This window comes from Notolepis coatsorum (genome assembly GCF_963971535.1).
Source record: "Notolepis coatsorum genome assembly, chromosome: 13".
NCBI lineage: Eukaryota > Metazoa > Chordata > Actinopteri > Aulopiformes > Paralepididae > Notolepis > Notolepis coatsorum.
The window spans coordinates 85,317,727-85,340,660 of NC_140177.1; the positions used below are offsets into that span (position 1 = coordinate 85,317,727).

General features: G+C 43.8%; 1 protein-coding gene across 1 annotated transcript in view; it reads right to left on the bottom strand.

Moving 5' to 3' along the window:
- Positions 1–548: 548 nt before the first annotated feature.
- brinp2 (bone morphogenetic protein/retinoic acid inducible neural-specific 2) overlaps positions 549–22,934 on the bottom strand; it is a gene marked incomplete at its 3' end in the record, with an annotated part of 430,343 nt that continues 407,957 nt past the window's right edge. Inside the window, 3 exon segments of the mRNA XM_084327936.1 lie at positions 549–1,370; positions 2,783–3,089; positions 18,435–18,657. Of these exon segments, the coding sequence (XP_084184062.1) occupies positions 549–1,370; positions 2,783–3,089; positions 18,435–18,657 (1,352 nt within the window).

The window sequence follows — 22,934 nt, forward strand, 5'->3', positions numbered from 1 at the left end:
TTTTAAGTCTTTGTGATCACCCTCAAAAATGTTTTGATCTATAGAATTCTCTCTGGCCCCCTAATTAATAGAACTACCCACATGCTTGCCGTCAGAAGCAGGCCAGTAATTGTAAAGTAGGGCTCTGGGCTAAGACAGTGGAGCGTCTGAAGGATAGCCTCAGCATCTGCTGTTCTCCCAGAGGTCAACTCCATTGCATCAAAATAACCAGAGCTTCTTTCGCCACAGGGTACAGCAAGGAGTTATGGGTCCTCTTCACAAAATGTGATGCTGTGCAGTAACATCTCTAATGTAGGATGATAGAAACCCCTACTAATCCAGAATTTGTACCTTGTAAATCCTATGAATCTAGACTTTTTAGGTTGAAAACCCCTCTTGGTCCAGACGATTATGGGTTGAAAACCCTATTTGAACAAATATTTATGCACCCGCCTCCCCCCCACCCCCACCCCCCCCCACATCAAGCTTTGATGCCCCTTGAAGCATCACCACCTTTCCGTTTCACTTGTGACATCCATCTGTGATGGCTGGCTTGCATACTGAGCTAGCTAGCTGCACAACTGAGCAAGCTCAGGCTCCGGTGACGCATTTGGCAGCTTGGAGTTGAAGACCTGCAGTGAGTCCTTGATTCGTACCACCTCGCCCACCGAGAGCTTGAGCCGGTGGCGCAGCAGGCATGAAAACAAGTCCAGGGGCTGTGGCGCAGGGGGTGAGAGACGGTTAATCCGGTCCCTCATCTCCAACAGCATCAAAAAGGCTGCATCCTGCGTGCCCTGCGTGTACGGGTAGTCCAGCTGAAGAATCAGGTCTTTAATTCCCTCTGGGTCGAAGTTCATGCTGTATCCGAAGACCTTCAATGTGTTTATCTTCATGTAACCCAGGTTCGACGTCTGGTCGTCCAGGTCCAGAGGTTCATAGAAGAGCGTCTCGTTCACCGTCGGGTCATCCGTGACGATGCGGCTCCGCAGGTAGATGTGCACTGTCTCGAAGAAGGACTTCCACCTGCCTCCCAGGGATAGTGTCCAGTTGTAGCACTGGTACGAGACCCCGGTGTCCAATCGAGTTCTCTCCCAGTCGGGGAAGTCGGGCTGGTTGACCGGCATGAACCAGCTCTCCGAGTGACTCCCCCCGAACGGGTTCACGTAAATGGCAGGTACAGGCTCCAGCGTGGAGTTCTTGGTGGAGCAGATCTGGAACGAGAGGCCCATGAGCATGTGGATGAGGTTGGACTTGTTCTTGTTGCTCTTCAACGTCAGGAGCATCCTCTTCCTCCAGGCAGGGTTGAACCAGCTGCCCAGGCGGACATCGTTGGAGATGTAGATGGCGTGGACCTCTATCCTGCTGTCTAGACGCTGCAGCAGGTACCTCGCCTGCAGACAGTGAGAGAGAGGCAGACGATAAGAGATAGACTATTAATATTAGAGTTGATGGTATAATCAGGTTTGCAGGTGCGCTAACACATAGACAGACGGACGGACAGACAGACAGACAGACAGACAGACAGACAGACAGACAGACAGACAGACAGACAGACAGACAGACAGACAGACAGACAGACAGACAGACAGACAGACAGACAGACAGACAGACAGACAGACAGACAGACAGACAGACAGACAGACAGACAGACAGACAGACAGACAGACAGACAGACAGACAGACAGACAGACAGACAGACAGACAGACAGACAGACAGACAGACAGACAGACAGACAGACAGACAGACAGACAGACAGACAGACAGACAGACAGACAGACAGACAGACAGACAGACAGACAGACAGACAGACAGACAGACAGACAGACAGACAGACAGACAGACAGACAGACAGACAGACAGACAGACAGACAGACAGACAGACAGACAGACAGACAGACAGACAGACAGACAGACAGACAGACAGACAGACAGACAGACAGACAGACAGACAGACAGACAGACAGACAGACAGACAGACAGACAGACAGACAGACAGACAGACAGACAGACAGACAGACAGACAGACAGACAGACAGACAGACAGACAGACAGACAGACAGACAGACAGACAGACAGACAGACAGACAGACAGACAGACAGACAGACAGACAGACAGACAGACAGACAGACAGACAGACAGACAGACAGACAGACAGACAGACAGACAGACAGACAGACAGACAGACAGACAGACAGACAGACAGACAGACAGACAGACAGACAGACAGACAGACAGACAGACAGACAGACAGACAGACAGACAGACAGACAGACAGACAGACAGACAGACAGACAGACAGACAGACAGACAGACAGACAGACAGACAGACAGACAGACAGACAGACAGACAGACAGACAGACAGACAGACAGACAGACAGACAGACAGACAGACAGACAGACAGACAGACAGACAGACAGACAGACAGACAGACAGACAGACAGACAGACAGACAGACAGACAGACAGACAGACAGACAGACAGACAGACAGACAGACAGACAGACAGACAGACAGACAGACAGACAGACAGACAGACAGACAGACAGACAGACAGACAGACAGACAGACAGACAGACAGACAGACAGACAGACAGACAGACAGACAGACAGACAGACAGACAGACAGACAGACAGACAGACAGACAGACAGACAGACAGACAGACAGACAGACAGACAGACAGACAGACAGACAGACAGACAGACAGACAGACAGACAGACAGACAGACAGACAGACAGACAGACAGACAGACAGACAGACAGACAGACAGACACATAGAGATGTTAAGAAGCTCCTTGACCTCAGCATCGGGCATATCCAGGTCAAAGTTCAGGTAGTGGTCCAACGACGCTGCAATGCTTGGCCGGCACGAACCCAGGTGGAGTAGGTTACCATGGTGACAGGCTCCGCAGCGGGTCACATTGTCTAGGGCGCAGGAGGAGCAGGAGGTGGAGGAGGTGCCCACCACACAGGGCACAACTCCCTGGCACGAGGGCTGATCCCCAGGGCAGGTGCAGCTCTGTACCTCCTCTGAGAAAGAGCCCAGGGAGCCGTGCTCGTTGCAGTAGAGCAGGGACTGCACACGGTTCAGCCAGAAACTGGCAGGTCTGAAACAGAAAGACGTTTTCTTGTTTATACATACTTGTATCTATTAGATAAACTGAATATGTGGTGATAAAGTGTTACATATATATTCATTCAATCTTTATTTATACTCGATAAATAGTCAAGTCAAGTCAAGAGTTTTATTTTTCACAGCATACAAGTATACAATGAAATGCGGGGCGTCTTGCCCGCAACAATGTGCATAATACAATAGTAATATATAATTGAATCCAATAGAACGACATTGTGCAATAAAACAAGTAAACAAAGTAGGGCATGTTGTACATGAGTTATTTACAGAGCATGGTAGGACATGCTAGGTCCTGTGGTAGTGCAATACACTGTTAGCTACGGATGAGGCACTGGGTCATTATGTACACTGCTATACAATGCTATATTATACAATCTCAAGTTATACTATACTATTCTTAACCTGTTCCACCCCACGGGGACGGTACCGACCCCTTTTGACATTATTATCATATATTAATATGTTTATGAGTGATGCAATAAATTAACGTTTTTTAAAATCAAACGTTTTCAAGTATTATTATCACTACTATGTCACAAATACATGTAGAATGTAAAACGTTAGGTTGGCAATAGTTTAGCAATAGGTTAAAAGTGCATTTATATCATTTTAAGTTTTTATTTTCCACTTGTGTTTTGACCCGGAAGCGGAAATGGAAATGTTGAACCATGGGAATTGGAATCTTTTTGCGGCCATTTTGAAGAGGAGATCGCTGGCTATCGTTCAGTGTCAGAATTTCTCCGTTCTACACTTCCTGTGGTCCAATATAGTGTTTCAAAGTTCAGCGTTCTGAATGAATCATATCAATAATTGTTATGATTCGCGATAATAAGATACAAAAGGTAACGTTTTTGACAAATATTGAAACGCAGTCAGTTTCTCCACACTATTGTAATCATGTAGGAATAATTAGATCTGAAATTAGTTACAAAATGATTACACTGTGGGAGAAATAAAAAAGTACAGTCGATTACATTAAATATCAGTATATGTTAGTATGCACGCCTGGTGATACTATATCCAAATTGAACTCGGCCATTTGAAAGATACTATATGTATATATATATATAAATGTGCGAATTTGCTATAATAAGGTAATGTATAAGCATATATTCTATATTCTATAATAATATTTCAAATTGCATTGGTCCGGATGGGAGAATTCAGTACTGTATATACAAAACCTTCAATTTGATCATCTTCCCTTTATTAATTTCCTTAGATCTTTTGTACACATGATCTCAAGAGGGTACTGAATGAGCTCAGTGGCAGTTTTTTAAGTTTGGTCATTATTATCATGGTTTTATTCACTGTCAAAGATGAAAAGAAAAATCATAATTCATATTTTCCTTTGTTTCATCAGAATTTAAGCAAGCCTAGTAATAGACACAATATTTCTGACACTGAGAATACATTCATTGAGGTCCATAGATGTTCCTAGATACCAAGAATATGCAAATAGCCCTTGTAGAAGTGGAGCAATATTCCATTTACCTAGGTATACATTCTTTTTCTTTTGTAAAGTGACCATAAGTGTGAGCGTGTGCAGCATGAGTGTGTGTTTGCTCATGTTAAAGTGGCTGCTAGTGTGTGAGTAGTGTTGTCACGATACTGGAATTTCGACTTCGATACGATACCTTGAAAAGTATCGATACTTCGATACCATTTCGATACAAAAAAAAATAAAAAAAATAAATAATAATAATAATATTTCTTTTTCCTTTTTTTTCTTTTTTAACAAAATTTGCTTTTGTTGCTGGTTGATTCTCCTCAGCTTCTCTCTGGTACTATACAAGAAGATAAATACACTTTTAAAACCCTTTGTTTTAAAAAGTGAGAGAGAAGAAATGTGTGAGCTACTGAGCGCACCTTTCTAGTTTTGTACTAGTGTAGTATGGATGGGCTCGACCTGACGTTGGAAACGGGGTAGCGTTGTGTCGAGTTCATGCGTGTACTAGTGTAGTATGGATGGGCTCTACCTAACGTTGGAAACGGGGTAGCGTTGTGTCGAGTTCATGCGTGTACTGGTGTAGTATGGATGGGCTCTACCTAACGTTGGAAACGGGGTAGCGTTGTGTCGACTTCATGCGTGTACTGGTGTAGTATGGATGGGCTCTACCTAACGCTGGAAACGGGGTAGCGTTGTGTCGACTTCATGCGTGTACTGGTGTAGTGTGGGTGGGCTCGGCTTGACGTTACTCCGTTTCCATGAAGTAATTATAAAGGTGGCCAGCTAGCTAGCATAAGCTAACGGAGCTAACGGACTGAGCTAACGGACTAGCTAACGTTAGCTAATAGCTTTGTTTACAAACTGAAGACATGTCTGACGCGTCTGTGAGGGGGAGGAGGCTGCAGCAGCTTGTGTCTGTTGGTCTCTGAGGAGGAGGAGGAGGACATCAGCGTGTCTGTCTGTCAACAACTTGCGGGAGCAAGCCAGCTGGTATCGATACTGCAGAAAGTATCGGTATTTCGGGAAATGAGTATCGAAACCGTTTTAAATATTCAGTATCGGTATGTATCGATATTTTTGACAACACTATGTGTGTGTCGTGTGTGTGCTCATGTGTGCTTGTGTGTGGAGAGTTCAGTGTTCAAGGCTCTGATGGCCTGGGGGAATACACTGAGTAGTTAAACTCAATTACAGTGCCGTCGAGATGTTACAGTGTCACAGTGCGTTCATAAATATAGACATCAGACAATCGGAATAATTAAGAGCACATTTTAAAATACATTAAATATTTTTTCTTTTAAACAGGTTCAACAATTACATATTGTGGTGACCTGATTGGTCATTAAGGTTCTAAACCGACCCATAGACACTAGAGTGTCTAGTTTCAGAGTTTCCTGCAAGGTATTCCATGAGGTAGGGACAGAGAAGCCAAAAGCAGATCTACCAAGGTCAGTACAAACTCTAGGCACTCTAAGTGTAAGCCAAAAACTGGATCGTGTACGACAGGGTCCAGTGGTCCATGATTAAGACGGGGAGGACGCAACCCTCTTTGCGCCGCCCCTGTGCCTCAAATAGATTCGCTATCAGCTCTATCTTTAATCTTTCAAAATGTTCAGTTGCTATCGCTATCAGCTCTATCTTTAATCTTTCAAAATGTTCAGTTGCTATCGCTATCAGCTCTATCTTTAATCTTTCAAAATGTTCAGTTGCTATTGCATGCACTCATCTGTGTTTCACTACACACTTGAGTGCATGCTTATCAACTGTTAGTCTGCAACACTACTATCACCGACATCTAAGAAGGGAGATCCCCCCTTGAATGACCCTTCTAAGGTGTCTCTCCTCCACACTGTCTGTGGAGCATTTTTCCCTATTGTTAGGTTTTAGTGAGTTTTTCCTTACCTTCGCGTGGGGTATGTCTGGGAGTGCTTGCATTCTTTCATTTATTTGAATTTATTTTAAATTTGTTGGACCTTATGGTGTTCTTGTTCTGTTCTTGACTTATTGTTATGTTTCTTCTTGACTTGTTTAAAGAAGACGTGTACGGCCCATGGGGACATTGACGTGTGGTGTCGGGCCTTACAAATAAATTTGATTTGATTTGATATATATATATGGTTGTGGTGGTTATGTTTGTAGCCAATTATGTGGCAAAGGTGTAAATGTATATATATATTTTAACTCCACTTTCATTCACCCTGTAGAATTAAAAGTTACACTCTTACCATTATGAGACCAAATGGTCCTCATAAAAATTGTATATGTTGAAATAATTTTCCACTATTTTCCATAAACCTTATGGAAACCTTTGCCAGTGTGTGTGATGGCAAAACAAAAAAATCCATCAAAATCTGTATTGTTGCTAATCTTTGACATGTGCTAGCCTGTAATAATCCCCCCCATAAAATCCACTTTGCATTTGATATATTGAAAATATAAAAATGTGTGTGTGTTTTTTTAACAATTATTTGTGATGCCATCACACACACTGGCATTTAAAGGATTAAAATCCAAAAATGAATTGAATAATTGGTGGTAATGATCAAGGCTGAAGTTGAATAAAAGATGTATGTAAAAAGAAAAGTGGAAAATAATTTCAACATATACCATTTGGTCCCTTAATGGTAAGAGTGTAACAATTTTGTTTTCACACACAAGGGATATGTATAATATATATATATATATATATATATTTTTTTTTTTTTTTTTTCATTTAGAAATAATAACGCTGCCTCCAGCAAGATAAGAGCAGCCTTACATGTAACACTACATCATGGAGGTGGGAGGTGCGACACTATCATACTATTAATAACTCTTTGTCAGACTGACCTTACTGTTGGTTCGGTCAGTTTGACCTTTGTCAGCTGGTGATAAAGGTGCCAATAAGGACAATAAGAGAAGAGAATAATCTGATACTGTTTACCAAAAGGTTTATAATGTAATTTGTATAATCTTTGTGATGAATGCCATTTTCTTGTGAAATAATAACTCTTGGCTAAATAGAGGGACATTTCTTTGTACAAATAGGTACTTTATTGTCCTGAATATAAGACACCCCTGGATATATAAGACAATCCTCCCTATTTATTTGAAATCTTTATTTCGAACATGTAAATAAATACAAACAATATAAAATCAAAACAAATCATTGATCTCAAGAAATAAAAAGAAATAAACAAAAGCAAAACATAACTCAATTTACATGTTCGAAACATTTTGGGGAGAACATATTAAAAAGATTCATATTAAATCTTGATAAGCCTACATTAACATGCAAGCGAGAGCAGATACTGAACTTGGGTGAGCAGCAATTAGGGAGTGAAAAATCTCATTGTTAAAGGAACACACCAACATTGCTTACCGTCTTCTCCAGAGAGAGACAAGAAGATATATACCAGTTTCCTCTCTGTGCGTTCAGTAGAAAGCTATCTGGCTGCACATTAGCCTAGCTTAGCACAATGAATGGAAGCGGACAGTCCGCTTCCATTCATTGTCCCAAAATGTTGGCATGTGCCTTTAAATATGGTTACAGTATGACTGGTGTCCTCTATCTTAACACTTTGAGTGCCAACGACAAGATTTCTCGTTAGTTCATGCCAACCGTTCAGTGCCAACGAGACGAGAGATCTCGTTTTTGATATATTTTTTTTTTTATTAGCGATTTTCATTCATATTTCATCAATCTAGCCTCCCGTTTACCACTGGAACTCTCTCTGAGCTCCATTGGGAAAATACCGCCCCCTATCGTCTCTCCCTGTGGTACTGCACCCCATTGGATTAGACTGAATGAAGCGCATGGGGGGGGGGGGGAAATCCTGCTTCCACATTTTACTTCTGAGGCATGTAATCCGAGCCTACTGGAGTCATCGCCCACCATCAGAACAGTGTGGAATCGGTGTTTCGACCACCCAGTGTTGGATCAATAAACACGATTGATATTTAGAATGGCGATCAGGAATTGCAATAATATTTTTGGAGAACATCTGATCTGAGGTAAGGAATCTATTTGACCAGTCTTAGGATAATCAGAGCTTTTTTCACAGAGATATCAACGTGGGCCCTATGTGTGTGTGTGCAGTGCAATGCATGTGTGTCTGTGCTGATCAGGAAATGGAGAATCGATTTTCAGCCCACTTCTATAGCGTGCATAAGTACACATATATATCGATAATCTAGCGTTTATTTGAAAACGATTCATAAATAGGACGAAAAATTACAACGTTTTTTGTGTATTCCAGTATATTCCAGTAAAGGGCGTTTATCACAGAATCTTCTGAAATCTTCTAGAACTTTCATAAAACGAGCGTTTTTCCAAAATGGTATAAAACGGAAATGAACCGATTAAAAACCAATCAGTTTCGACAATGTTGACTGCAAACAAGTCATTGATAAGCGACGGCCATATTATACACATAGCCATAATTTAAGATATAGTTAATGCGTTCGCAAATATGAGAGCTCTATCATTGAAGTGGGCGTTGGCATTCAACAGGGTTCCGGGGCACCGGACCCGTGGCACGGAAAGTGTTAATAGCAGTTCTGGAAAATATATAACATGATAGCAATGTTATTATATTTGGCTAGGATTGCCGCTTGGCATTAAATTATATTTAACTTGGCTCAGTTCAGACCAAACCTGGCAGTCGTGCACCAGGAAGTAGTCAAACAGAGAGGAATTTACAATGATATAACTTGTTAATGTCATTATTAGAATTGGCTAGGGGTATAGATGTTGGAATTGAATGGCTCTTGTTGTAATGCAGAGCAGAGTTCAGCCAAATGCTGACAGTCCTGGCAAAGAAACAACGATGGGAGAATATTAATGAAGTATTCGGTCATGAATCCAATTCGGGGCAAAAAAACACAAGGACAACTAGAACCACATGGGCACATAGGGTGCAGAATGTGGAACGTTGTCACATGTTCTCAATTCCTGACGTTTGGAGATACAAGCGCTTCAGTGGGGATGTATTGGTCAAGAGTTGTATTTGTGTATTTTGAGAATATATTGTGTAACAACAGCGTTGTGGTATAATATTGCATTATTGCAAAAAATGCAAACGGTTCTTATTAAAAGGTGTTTCAGCCAGGGACCTACTGAAATAATGTGATCTCTCACCCTGAAGACTTCATTAAAACCTATTAGCTAGTTCAGACCTCACATTGTAATTTGCTGTAGTTTCAGCGAGTGCTAAAATGTCCTGAGAATGTATCTGCTACCTAGTGATTACTCATTCTGCCTCATTTACGGTACATTCTGTTGATAAATTGTACCAATCACAGCAATATAAATGAGCTTGTAACCAAGCAAAACCTTTTATCACAGCTACATGTCCCTTCCTAAAGCAAAAACTAAGCATGCGTTATTAATAAATAAATTGTTATATAATAGCAAGGACACCCCTGAGGGACCAACGTGACAGAGCAATTAAGCAGTTATACATTCTAGGTCATACTATACCGTGATTTTGGCACTTTTGTGCTGATTTGCAGTACTCTGCCTGTGGTGGCATGCACATGAATGTCAAAATCCCCTGATATAGCACAATGTAGAGGGTGGTTCTCAAAGTGGGGTACACCGGGGGACCGTGGGGGGGGGGGGGTTCCAGGGGTGCGAGAGAAAAATTGGTCTGGGTCAGCCCCCCCCCTCCCTTCAAGAGCCGCTGTCTCTTGCCAGGCCATCATTGTAAATAAGAATTTGTTCTTAATTGATTTGCCTGGTTAAATAAAGGTAAAATAAAAAGATAAATTGGCAATAGTTAAGTTCACAATATCCTATTTATTAAAAGTTAGCTCTTACAATTTACAAAAGTCCAGCAAACAAAATCTTCTCAATTGCAGGTCCATGGCCTACTGTGTGGTAAGTTGGGGTCCTTGACATTCAAAAGTTTGACAACCACTGACCTAGAGTGTATTATTTATTCCTGTCATGTTGGTACACCTGAAACAACATTTGGGGGTCTGACCCACAATCGAATGCTTAACGACACAGCTTGTATGATTATATAGATAATAGAATGCTGAATGTGTTGTCACTAAGATTGATTTGAGACTGTAATGTGCCCATGACGAAATTACCTACTACAGCAACTTGTGTGAAATTCAACCTTTATCCTTGCCTGTCAAATTCAACGAGACACATAGCAAGAAAGTCAAATCAAGCCCAATTACTTTTTAAGTCCAGCATCTGTCTCTGAGCACATTCTCACTCTGAAAAAAGAGCAAAATGCCAGCAAATGTCCTTCACTTAATGTTAGTCAATTCCCTTTATAGCCATGACTTATTTTCCCCTTTATACAGCAGCGAGGCCCATTGTAGTACTCAGCGGAAATAAGAGGAGACGAACGTGGGGAAGGGGAGGGAGGAGAAGAGGGAGGGAATGCGCTCACGCGGGACAGCTGCGATGATGATGTTTTAGCTTTTATTTTAACATAATCCCATTTATAGAAAGTGTCTGGTGGATGATTGATGTGGCAGCAAGGGCTTATCAGCCTACTTACAGCATAGCCTTGCAGAGGAGGCCCCTCACCACACCGGATGGTTTTTTAGTTCAGTCCAAAAGGACACATGTCTTCACTGACAGCTACTGACAAGCTCTCTCTCTCCTAACCCCCCATGTCTTTATTACCGTGCCTCTCAACCAGTATATGCCCGGGGAATTCTGCGCCTTGAGATTTTAGTCCGAAGCTTAAATCAATGTCAAACAAACACATTAACTTGATGAAATCAGCTAATCAGCTAATGATGGCACCCGCCCCTCCCCCTAGATTAATCCCATCAGCATGTTGTTATATCTTGCTTTCTCTGGTTATACTATTAAACTAGGTTTTATGTGACATTCCTAACATGCATGTCTGCATCACATTATGGTGTAATACGTAGATGGAATGTAAGATAGGCAGGGCTGCAGCTAGGAATGTTTTTGGCCCCCTGTGAAATTCTGATAGAAGGTACATAAGTAGGGCCCGTAAACAAAACATGTTTGACCCTCCAAAGGGCTCCAGACTGATAATATATTGTTTTAGATGTGTTTATGTAATCTACAGTAATTATATTTGAGGAGTGATTTTTGACATAACTTAAATCAACTTGAAGGGACCACTACCCATGTTATGTTTTGGCCCTTGACCCTCTACAGTACATCTAAAAGTTTGGCCAGCCATTCATTAAATATAAATCATTTTAAATATGTTGTCACTGAGCTCAAACAAAGGGTGATGAAAGATTATATTTATAATATTGTGTTTACTTACTCACTCTCAGACTGGTGTTATGTTCTGGTGTTTTTCTATTTATTATTATTATTTTAATTTAAAAGAAAATTGGGGAGAGTTTGTGGGTGATAAGTGGTTTTGGATGGGGGGTTATCCGGCGTTTGTGTGGACCCCAGGAAGATTATTTGCCACCATGGTGGTAGCTAATGGGGATCCAAATACACAAATAAACAGAATGGCAATATGGCAGAATGGTAAAATACTGCAGAATGGGGGATGTTTTGAACCTTGGTCTCCCATGTAGGAGAACCAAACAGGTCAGCCAATCCGCATGAGAACATTTACACGTAAATTGTATACAAATACATTGTATTTGCTGTATTTTGTGATGGTAAAATGTAAACTGTTTGTTTATGTTGGTAATGTTTATAGACACTAGTAAAACAGTAAAACAGACCTATATGGAGTATAATGGGTTAGGACGAGAGTTCAGAAAAGCTCATGTTCTATCTATAAAGCCAAATGCATGTGAATATGCCCCATATTTATGGTCAAATAAACTCCGGATTGAGCCTTTGAGAAATGCTAACTGGTAAATTTTTTATTTTTTTTAATCCTCTCTTTCTCCGATTTTTTCTCTGTTTTCTCCCTGTCCCAATTTAGTCGTTGTGCCAATTCCCCCCCTCCCCTACCTGTTTGTTGTGCGCATGTTCTCCTACTGGTCGGTACAAGGGAACCCTGAAGCCATCCGCACGCTTCCTCCGACACACGTGGCAACAGCCAGTGACTCTCTTTTCACCTGGCAGCGAGGACTCTCATTGGTGAAGTGTAACGCGTGGGAGGTCACGCTGCCTTCATCAATTCCTGCCTCCGTTGAGCAAGGGCCCAGACCTGACCTGTAGGCGTCGCTGTCCACAACGCCAGATTACCACCCACGACTTGCCTCCCCCTAACCCAGCCAAACGAGTTAGTATGACGATCAGCCCAAGCCGCAGGCAATGCTGACTCTGGGAGTCGAGACCGCAGCCTCTTGCATTGGTGACGAGCGCAATCTCCGCTACGCCACCTGACCGACCACTAACTGGTAAACTTGAAGAATATGTTGATGTGAATATTAATATGTTCAAAACAATTCGTTTTTTTTTTTTTACTTTAAGGCAAATGGGCAGAGCGACCCATACTATCATTTAGGAATTCCTGCCATACGGCGAGGACATATTTGGAACAGATTGGTTTTGAACTTCTTTTCCACACAGGGGAAACAAACATCTGAGCCGAGCATCCAGAGGTCCATCACACTCAGCCGAAAACCTCCTCCCTCTCTTACCCATCTCCTGTATTTACTTCTACAGAAGGAAGAAAAAGCTCTTCTTTTGAAATGCACTTGAAAGCAAATATCGGAAGATCTAAAAAGCTGAAAAGTACAGTTTTGGGAGAAGGTCAAAGGTGCTTATTTAACATTAACCCTTTCACTACCACACTACCAAAAGGTTAACCCCTTCACTGCGACAATACAGAGGATTAACCCTTTCACTGCCACAACGACAAAGTGTTAACCCTTTCACTACCACACTACAGACTGTGGTAGTAGTGAAAGGTTAACCTTGTGTAGTGTGGTAGTGAAAGGGTTAATGTAGATCAGAGGGACCAAACAAGGGTGTTACATACTACCCTTCAGTTTATACTATACAGTTATTATACAGTTTACAGTGCATACAGCATCTCATTTCTATATGGAAAATGTAATTTGCAGCCAGTGCACGATTACTCATAGGTGAGCAGTGGCAATGTAGCATAATTTTGGGGGGAGCATGACCAGTATGGAGATGAAAAAGCAAACATACATAAATTACCATCCACTTTGCTGTAGTAACTTCAAAACAACGTAAATGGCTCTGCAGAGAGATATTATCCAGCTCTTTATGCTAACCTGTGCTAACCCACATTCTCCTGTGCTCTCTCTCCCCAAGGGGGAAACAAATGAATTAATTGAACAGAATAACAATTGGATTTGTTATTATAATTAAGAGATGTATTTTTATTATTATTATTATTAGGCTATAATATTATATATTTAAGGGCCCAAGCAACAAAGCTGCTGGAACCCTATTATATCTGTTATTATTTACAATTATTAGGCTATATATATTTAGTTTATTCTTTTTGTGCAACCCATGTTTTTTTTAAGAATATGTATGAGAAGTTTGCTTCAAATGTATGTTTTTTCCCCCAAAAGTTATCAAATAAATTAAATGCAGCCCATATTTTACTTGGAATTTAATTGAGAAAATAACATATATATATTATTAGAGTAAGTATTCTTTATAAACCCCCCAGTTCAATGTGAAAACTGACAATAAATATGAAATGTCTTTATTTGATTTGACAGTCAGCTGTTGACTACATACAGACATTTATACAACCGCTAGGCTACTTCAATATGTATGGCACTGTATCAGAACGCAAGTTAGACATCATGATGTTCCGGACCTTCGCGAGGACATTTGCTCAAGCTGGACCTATTTGAATTTGAATTGAATACCCCTGCACTAGGGAATGAAGCCAACCTCTGTTCTTATTCCTGGCTGTGGGGCTACCGATTTGTTTACATTACTTTTAAAAGACAGAGTGACAGGGATGACAGAGAGAGAGAGAGAGAGAGAGAGGAGTGAAAGAGAGAAAACGCTGTGAGAAAGAAAGCGAGAGAGGAATGGAGAGAGAGACGTGCTTGCATGCATGCACACACACACACACACACACACACACACACACACACACACACACACACACACACACACACACACACACACACACACACACACACACACACACACACACACACACACACACACACACACACACACACACACACACACACACACACACACACACACACACATACTGACAGCTGTGGGAGGGATGGAGGAGGCTGTTGGGTAAATGAAGGCTGGGTACAGCAGGTTGTCAGTCTGCGAGAGCACGTGATCACAACGTGCCAGCACACTGTGCTGTTCACACCACAAAGACCCTTTCAATCAGTAAGCAGCCACTAAACAGCTCTCTCTCTCTCTCTCTCTCTCTCTCTCTCTCTCTCTCTCTCTCTCTCTCTCTCTCTCTCTCTCTCTCTCTCTCTCTCTCTCTCTCTCTCTCTCTCTCTCTCTCTCTCTCTCTTTCTTACAGTAGAAACACACAGCCAGCCGAAGCGTTGTTCACACCAGCAGTAGAGCAGTAGCCTAGTTGTTCACACCAGCAGTAGAGCAGTAGTCTGGTTGTTCGCACCAGCAGTAGAGCAGTATCCTGGTTGTTCACACTGGCAGTAGAGCAGTAGCCTGGTTGTTCACACTGGCAGTAGCCTGGTTGTTCACACCAGCAGTAGAGCAGTAGCCTGGTTGTTCACACCAGCAGTACAGCAGTAGCCTGGTTGTTCACACCAGCAGTACAGCAGTAGCCTGGTTGTTCACACCAGCAGTAGAGCAGTAGCCTGGTTGTTCACACCAGCAGTAGAGCAGTAGCCTGGTTGTTCACACCAGCAGTAGAGCAGTAGCCTGGTTGTTCACACCAGCAGTAGAGCAGTAGCCTGGTTGTTCACACCAGCAGTAGAGCAGTAGCCTGGTTGTTCACACCAGCAGTAGAGCAGTAGCCTGGTTGTTCACACCAGCAGTACAGCAGTAGCCTGGTTGTTCACACCAGCAGTAGAGCTGTAGTCTGGTTGTTCACACCAGCAGTAGAGCAGTTACCTGGTTGTTCACACCAGCAGTAGAGCAGTAGCCTGGTTGTTCACACCAGCAGTAGAGCAGTAGCCTGGTTGTTCACGCCAACAGTAGAGCAGTAGTCTGGTTGTTCACACCAGCAGTACAGCAGTAGCCTGGTTGTTCACACCAGCAGTAGAGCAGTAGCCTGGTTGTTCACGCCAACAGTAGAGCAGTAGTCTGGTTGTTCACACCAGCAGTACAGCAGTAGCCTGGTTGTTCACACCAGCAGTAGAGCAGTAGCCTGGTTGTTCACGCCAACAGTAGAGCAGTAGTCTGGTTGTTCACACCAGCAGTAGAGCTGTAGTCTGGTTGTTCACACCAGCAGTAGAGCAGTAGTATGGTTGTTCACACCAGCAGTAGAGCAGTAGTATGGTTGTTCACACCAGCAGTAGAGCAGTAGTCTGGTTGTTCACACCAGCAGTAGAGCAGTAGTCTGGTTGTTCACACCAGCAGTAGAGCAGTAGTCTGGTTGTTCACACCAGCAGTAGAGCAGTAGTCTGGTTGTTCACACCAGCAGTAGAGCAGTAGAGCAGTAGTCTGGTTGTTCACACCAACAGTAGAGCAGTAACCTAGTTGTTCACACCAGCAGTAGAACAGTAGCCTGGTTGTTCACACTGACCGTAGAGCAGTAGTCTGGTTGTTCACACTGGCAGTAGAGCAGTAGTCTGGTTGTTCACACTGGCAGTAGAGCAGTAGCCTGGTTGTTCACACCAGCAGTAGAACAGTAGCCTGGTTGTTCACACTGGCAGTAGAGCAGTAGTCTGGTTGTTCACACCAGCAGTAGAGCAGTAGTCTGGTTGTTCACACCAGCAGTAGAGCAGTAGTCTGGTTGTTCACACCAGCAGTAGAGCAGTAGTCTGGTTGTTCACGCCAGCAGTAGAGCAGTAGTCTGGTTGTTCACACCAGCAGTAGAGCAGTAGTCTGGTTGTTCACACCAGCATTAGAGCAGTAGTCTGGTTGTTCACACCAGCATTAGAGCAGTAGTCTGGTTGTTCACACCAGCATTAGAGCAGTAGTCTGGTTGTTCACACTGGCAGTAGAGCTTTCTGCTCCACTGCTCTTTTATAATCACAGGTAGAGCTGATAATTATCACGGTTTAAAAATGAAGAGCTTGGTAACTCTTGGACATTTTAAATCCATGATTTTAAACCATTCTGTATCCATTTGTAACTGTCTCGGACCGAGAGAGAAAGTGTCTATTTCTGTTGTATCTTTCTATAATCTCCAACAACCCCACACCCTGTGTGTGTGCCTGTGTGTTTTCCCTCCTCCTCTCCTCACCACAAATGGACTGCATATATATATTGTATATATAATATACAAAATGTAATGTAATAATAATAATATAAATATTAAATAAATAACCATTTATAAATACAACATGACATTGCTGCTGAACCATACAATTTATTTGACAAACCTAACATGTAATTGACAAAGCACATTGTACCCTTCATCTGTACCTTCACTGATATACAATTTTGGTTAATGTCCGATTAGCTCGTGACTCATGGAGAAAATAGACCAGATGCTGAATCCATCGCTGTTGATCTCGAGCCGGCTATGGAGCTTGTGATGCGTCTGATGTGAGCGGTCAAATCTGTGAACAGAGGCGCCGGAAATAAACTGGCTGTTGTTCCTGGCGCTTGGCTGTGATTTGGGGCACTTCCACGGGCTGTGTGTTGGCTTTACTCTTGTACTCTCTTTCTTTTCCTCCTACATTCTCACTTCTTTCTCAATCTTGATTACTCCCCCCCTTCTCTCTCTCTCTGATCACTCTCTCCAATCTTTCCCTCCTCCCTCCTACTCTCTCTCTCTCGGCTTGTATTGTTGTTCCCAAGATGTCAAGGGTGCCAAATTGCCATATTATGACAGCTATAAGTGAAGCCAGTGAATGCATTGCTCAGGTGTAATCAAACTCAGGTGTAATCATAGTCAGAAGTAATCAAACTCAGGTGAAGTATTCTGTGCAGAACGGGGGAGGTAGACCGAAGAACAAAACTACAATACATAATAGCAAAACGAAAACACAAACATACATTGAAACTCCTACTTTGGTTCTTAGAGCTTTGAACCTTTCTTTCTTTCTTTCTTTCTTTCTTTCTTTCTTTCTTTCTTTCTTTCTTTCTTTCTTTCTTTCTTTCTTTCTTTCTTTCTTTCTTTCTTTCTTTCTTTCTTTCTTTCTTTCTTTCTTTCTTTCTTTCTTTAAAAAAATTAAGCATTTAGTATATTATTCTCGGATCCATAAATGGTGAGATTGAACTTCAACAATTAGCATAATAGCATACCAAGAGCTAGATTTTTTTGCTGCGTTTAATTCTACCTGGAGGATTCCAATAAGCATGTTTTCTATTTTGAAGAAGTTTCCTATACAGTGTGATCCATGAACCAATACAGGTGCCCGTAGCACTCAATGCAACAAACCTTCCTCTCCCTATCAAGGAGGCTAAATGGAGGATATAACATTTGAGGTGTAACATGTGCACATTTAAAACAAGTCTGCACTACCAATTCGATTTGGCATCACAACCCTCCACCAGTGTAGTTTGTGCATTGGCGGACATCAAACTGGCAAATCCGAGTACTTTGGCTGTATCACTACTTTATGTAGCCCCGTCCATTTTAGCCACTACACCGTTCACGTCTGTGTATAACCAAGACTGCTGCCCACTTGTTGTCTAGCAGCTAGATGGCTTATATATGAGGCGCCGTTTGGGACAAAAGCCTGACTAATACAAGACACCGCCTATCCAAAGCCTGAATTATACAGGACACCGCCTATCCAGTTATCCTGCGCGACATAGATCCTGAGGGGCCACAGGAGACTGGGAGTGACAAGACAATTGCATCAGAAACATATGTTCCCTGGTTTGCTAGGTGACATAAGGTGGATACTTGCCTCTCTCTGGGCAGGCTGACGCGGGGCTGCTTGGGGCAGCGTTTGCTCAGGGTAAACAGTTTCCTGATGATTTTCTGGGCTTTCACCAGGACCAGGGCGGTGCTGGCCTCCAGCTGGGTGTAGCGCTTCTGCAGGCCCGAGTCGGCAAACCAGAACTTGGAGATGGTGGACACGTTCATGAATCGGTCGCTCGGCAGTCGCTTCAGGAAGGCCTTGAAGTCACCTGGACGGAGAAGAGATGGTTGGGGGGTGGGGTGGAGGGAGGGATGATGAGATGGAGGAGAGATGGTTGGGGTGTGGGGTGGAGGGAGGGAGGAGGAGATGGAGGAGTGATGGTTGGGGTGTGGGGTGGAGGGAGGGATGATGAGATGGAGGAGAGATGATTGGGGTGTGGGGTGGAGGGAGGGATGATGAGATGGAGGAGAGATGATTGGGGTGTGAGAAAGAAAGAAAGAAAGAAAGAAAGAAAGAAAGAAAGAAAGAAAGAAAGAAAGAAAGAAAGAAAGAAAGAAAGAAAGAAAGAAAGAAAGAAAGAAAGAAAGAAAGAAAAAACATCAGAAACTCAATTTACTCTCTCCTTCGTAGATTATGGACACTATAATAACGCTGGCTGAAGAGCACAATTAGCGTTTCATGTACCTTTTTACAGTAGGAAAAAAAGCCATTTGTGGCTGTTGACCCTGCCACACGCCACCTACAGTAAGTGGCTTTTTACAGGCCTCTCTGACACAGGGACACAGACGATAGATGGTGAAGACAAACCACGTCATTGACGAGAGTGGCTAGATGTAACAGGTCGAGAACAAATGGAACGTTGACGTGTGGGGATGTGTGATTTAACCTGTGCTCATTGAATTGTCGAATACACAACAGGTGCACAACCACCCCTGTTCCTGGGCCCAATTAACTGGACTTTTTACTACACTTGTAAACACCATTATCATAATGTGAACATTTGGTTTATTCCCCCCCACATAATTTACCCTTAAAAATGACATTTGCTGCATGTCTTCCCCACATCTCCTCCCGTTCGCCCTCACCTCTGTCGGTGACCAATATAAGCTGTAAAAATGCTAAAAAAGATAATAATAATAAAATAAATAAATGTCATGGAACTCCAATTGACCCTTTATATTATTGTCAATTGTAAGAAGCCATTTACAATAATATGGGCCAATGGGGTCAACAATACTTGATTGAGTGACTTGAGTGAGCGTGAAAAGTACAATAGAGTCAGTGGGTAAAATATAACACTTGGAGACGGACATAAAATGGATATATACGAAAATGGTTGCATGCCATGCATGGTGGGGCAGGGGGGGCACCTAAGGCTTCTTCACGGCCTCCTCCCTGGTGACGGTCCTCCAACATCTAACGCTGAAGAGCTTTCGGTAAGTTAGGCGTCATGAAGACGAAGTCTGGCCAAGAAGCGCCCGGTGCTGCCGCTGCAGGTGCATCTGTCACAGCAGAAGCTAGCGTGGTCTATAATCATAATATGTCATAATAATAATAATGGATAATATAATGGATCGCCTATAAAATTGAGGCAGAGTTTGAAGTTGCAAAAGACCTCACGCGAAAGTGGGACACCGTCCTGAGGAGATTCAGTGCCACGACTCGCCGCCTCCAACTCTTCTCATGGGTAAGTCCTACGACTCATACTGTTTAATTTAAGCCGCCGTGCCCCTTGTTATTATTAATAATACTTTCACTTGTTAATGAATTTAAGCCCAGCCTCGGGCTATTTCATACTGTTTAATTTGTGTGTGTGAGACGCGAGTGTGTTTGTGACGTGAGAGAGAGAAAAAGAGAGAGAGAGACTGTCTTATCCCTTATGCGCACTCATGTTTTGAAATGTGTGTTGGTTCGCGGGAAATTCGTTTTCTGAAGCCTATATTTTATTTATGTATGCCCCCCCGCTGTTACAATATGCCCTCCCGTTAAGTTGGGTCTGGCGCTGACTCTGTTGCAATCTGTCAATAAAGTTTTAAATCAATTAATCAATCAATGCCGTTAGAGAATCAGGATCTCTGCCATCGATACGTGCTGGCTTTTCGCCTGAAGCGGCCGCGCGCATTTAGCCTGAGTCGCAAGTCTGGCTTGAGTTAACGAGACTGAATCCACCTTCGAGGAACAGGAAAATCCCGGCTTCGAACATCGGGTTAACTGAAGCTGGATAATGACATCTTGATCGACTTAGTTGAACCAGGTACAAGAAACAGGGCCCAGGCGGGACAACAAGGACAACAAGGACAAAGGAGCCGGCAGAAAGAGACACAGAGGGAAATGAGGAGGTGGTTAGGAGACTGAGGTTAAAAAGATCTGCTTACCGCCCAGCAATTCCATCCATCTTTCTGGCGAATGCACGTTCGTTGGAGGGGAGGATGGACGATCTGAGAGCGAGTGTCCGTTTCCAACGAGAAATAAAAGACGTCAACATCATGTGTTTTACGGAAACATGGCTCAAGCCAGCGACTCCGGACCACAGCATCTCTCCCTCGGACTCCTTCACCGTCCTACGAGCGGATCGCACGGCAGCCTCCGGCAAGAGCGTCGGCGGGGGTGTCTGCCTCATTACCAACAACGGTTTGGTTAATCCCAAGGAGGTGCAGGTACTCTCACGTTCATGCTCCCCGAACATGAAACACCTCTCCATTCTATGCCGCCCGTTCCACCTTCCCCGAGAGTTTACTGCGGTCATCATGACTGCTGTATATATCCCTCCACAAGCAAACACCGCCAGGGCCCTGGCAGAGCTACAAGATCATCTCAGATTAAACATCCGGACGCAGCGATGATCGTAGCTGGTGATTTTAATCAGGCGAATTTGAAAAAAGTGATGCCGTCCTTTTTTCAACACATCGCCTGCTCCACAAGAGGAGGAAACACACTCGACCACTGCTACACCCCGTTCAGAGCCGGCTACAAGGCTGTAGCGGCTCCACCATTGACAGGGGCTACAAGCTCATCCGATCACAACTCCATTATCCTCATTCCGGCTTATAAACAAAGATCACGTGACGCCGTCGTGTCACGTGAGACAAAAAAATTGACCGACCAATCAGAGGCCACGCTTTAGGACGCGGTCGAGGATGTTGACTGGAATATGTTTCAAGGAAGCGCCAGTGACGTCAGCGAATTCGCAGACAGTGTTATCTGCTTCATCACAACACTGGCTGATAGTATTGTACCCACAAAGAAGGTGCGGGGTTAGTGACGTCACTGGCGCGCCGGCTGTTGTGGAGGGGGGGGGGGGCAACCGCTGGGGGGCGGAAACGCTCTCTCGTTGTCGGAACACAGTGTGAGAAGAGCATTTATGCAGGTGAACACCAGAAAAGCTGCTGGCCCAGATGGTATAACAGGATGCATACTTAAGTCCTGTGCCAACCAGCTAGCCCCTGTGTTCACCGCCATATTTAATCAATCCCTGGTGGAGTCAGTGGTCCCTGCCTGCTTCAAGATGTCTACCATCATCCCTGTACCAAAGAAACCCTCCCCAACATGTCTCAATGACTACAGACCGGTGGCACTCACCTCTGTGGCCATGAAATGTTTCGAGAGGCTGGTCAAGGATCACATTTGTGCCTCCCTCCCCAGTGATATGGACCCCATGCAATTTGCATACAGGCCAAACAGGTCCACTGACGATGTGGTCTCCCAAGTACTGCACAGCACCCTCTCTCACCTTGACCGCCAGAAGGGGGGCTATGTGAGACCGTTGTTCATTGACTACAGCTCAGTGTTCAACACCATAGTCCCCACCAGACTGGTGGACAAGCTGATCGAGCTGGGTCTGAGCTCCGCTCTGAGCGCCTGGATACTGGACTTTCTGAGCGAAAGGCCCCAGGCGGTCAGGGTGGGGGGTCAGACTTCCAACACCATCACCCTGAGCATCGGGTCCCCCCAGGGCTGTGTTCTGCTGTACTCACTATACACACACAACTGTGTGGCCAAGTTCAGCTCCAACTCCATAGTGAAGTTTGCAGACGACACAGTGGTGGTGGGGCTGATCTCGGACAACGACGAGAAGGCCTACCGGGAGGAGGTTGAGGTACTGGAACGCTGGTGCCAGGACAACAGCCTGCTCCTGAACATTGGTAAAACCAAGGAGCTGATCGTGGATTATAGGAGAGGACAGCAGGCGACACACACACCGCTGAGGATAAACGGGGCTACCGTGGACAGAGTGAGCAGCTTTAAGTACCTGGGGGTCCACATCTCAGAGGATCTGACATGGTCAACACACATAGACTCAGTCGTAAAAAAGGCGAAGCAGCGCCTCTACCACCTGAGACAGTTAAGGAAGTTCAGAGTATCTGGGAAGATACTCCAGTCCTTCTACTCCGGAGCTGTAGAGAGCATCTTGACTGGAAACATCACTGCCTGGTATGGAAACAGCACGGCACAGGACAAGAAGGCCCTACAGAGAGTGGTGCGCTCAGCCGAGCGTACCACGGGTATTGCACTACCACCCCTGCAGGTTCTATACAACAAGAGGTG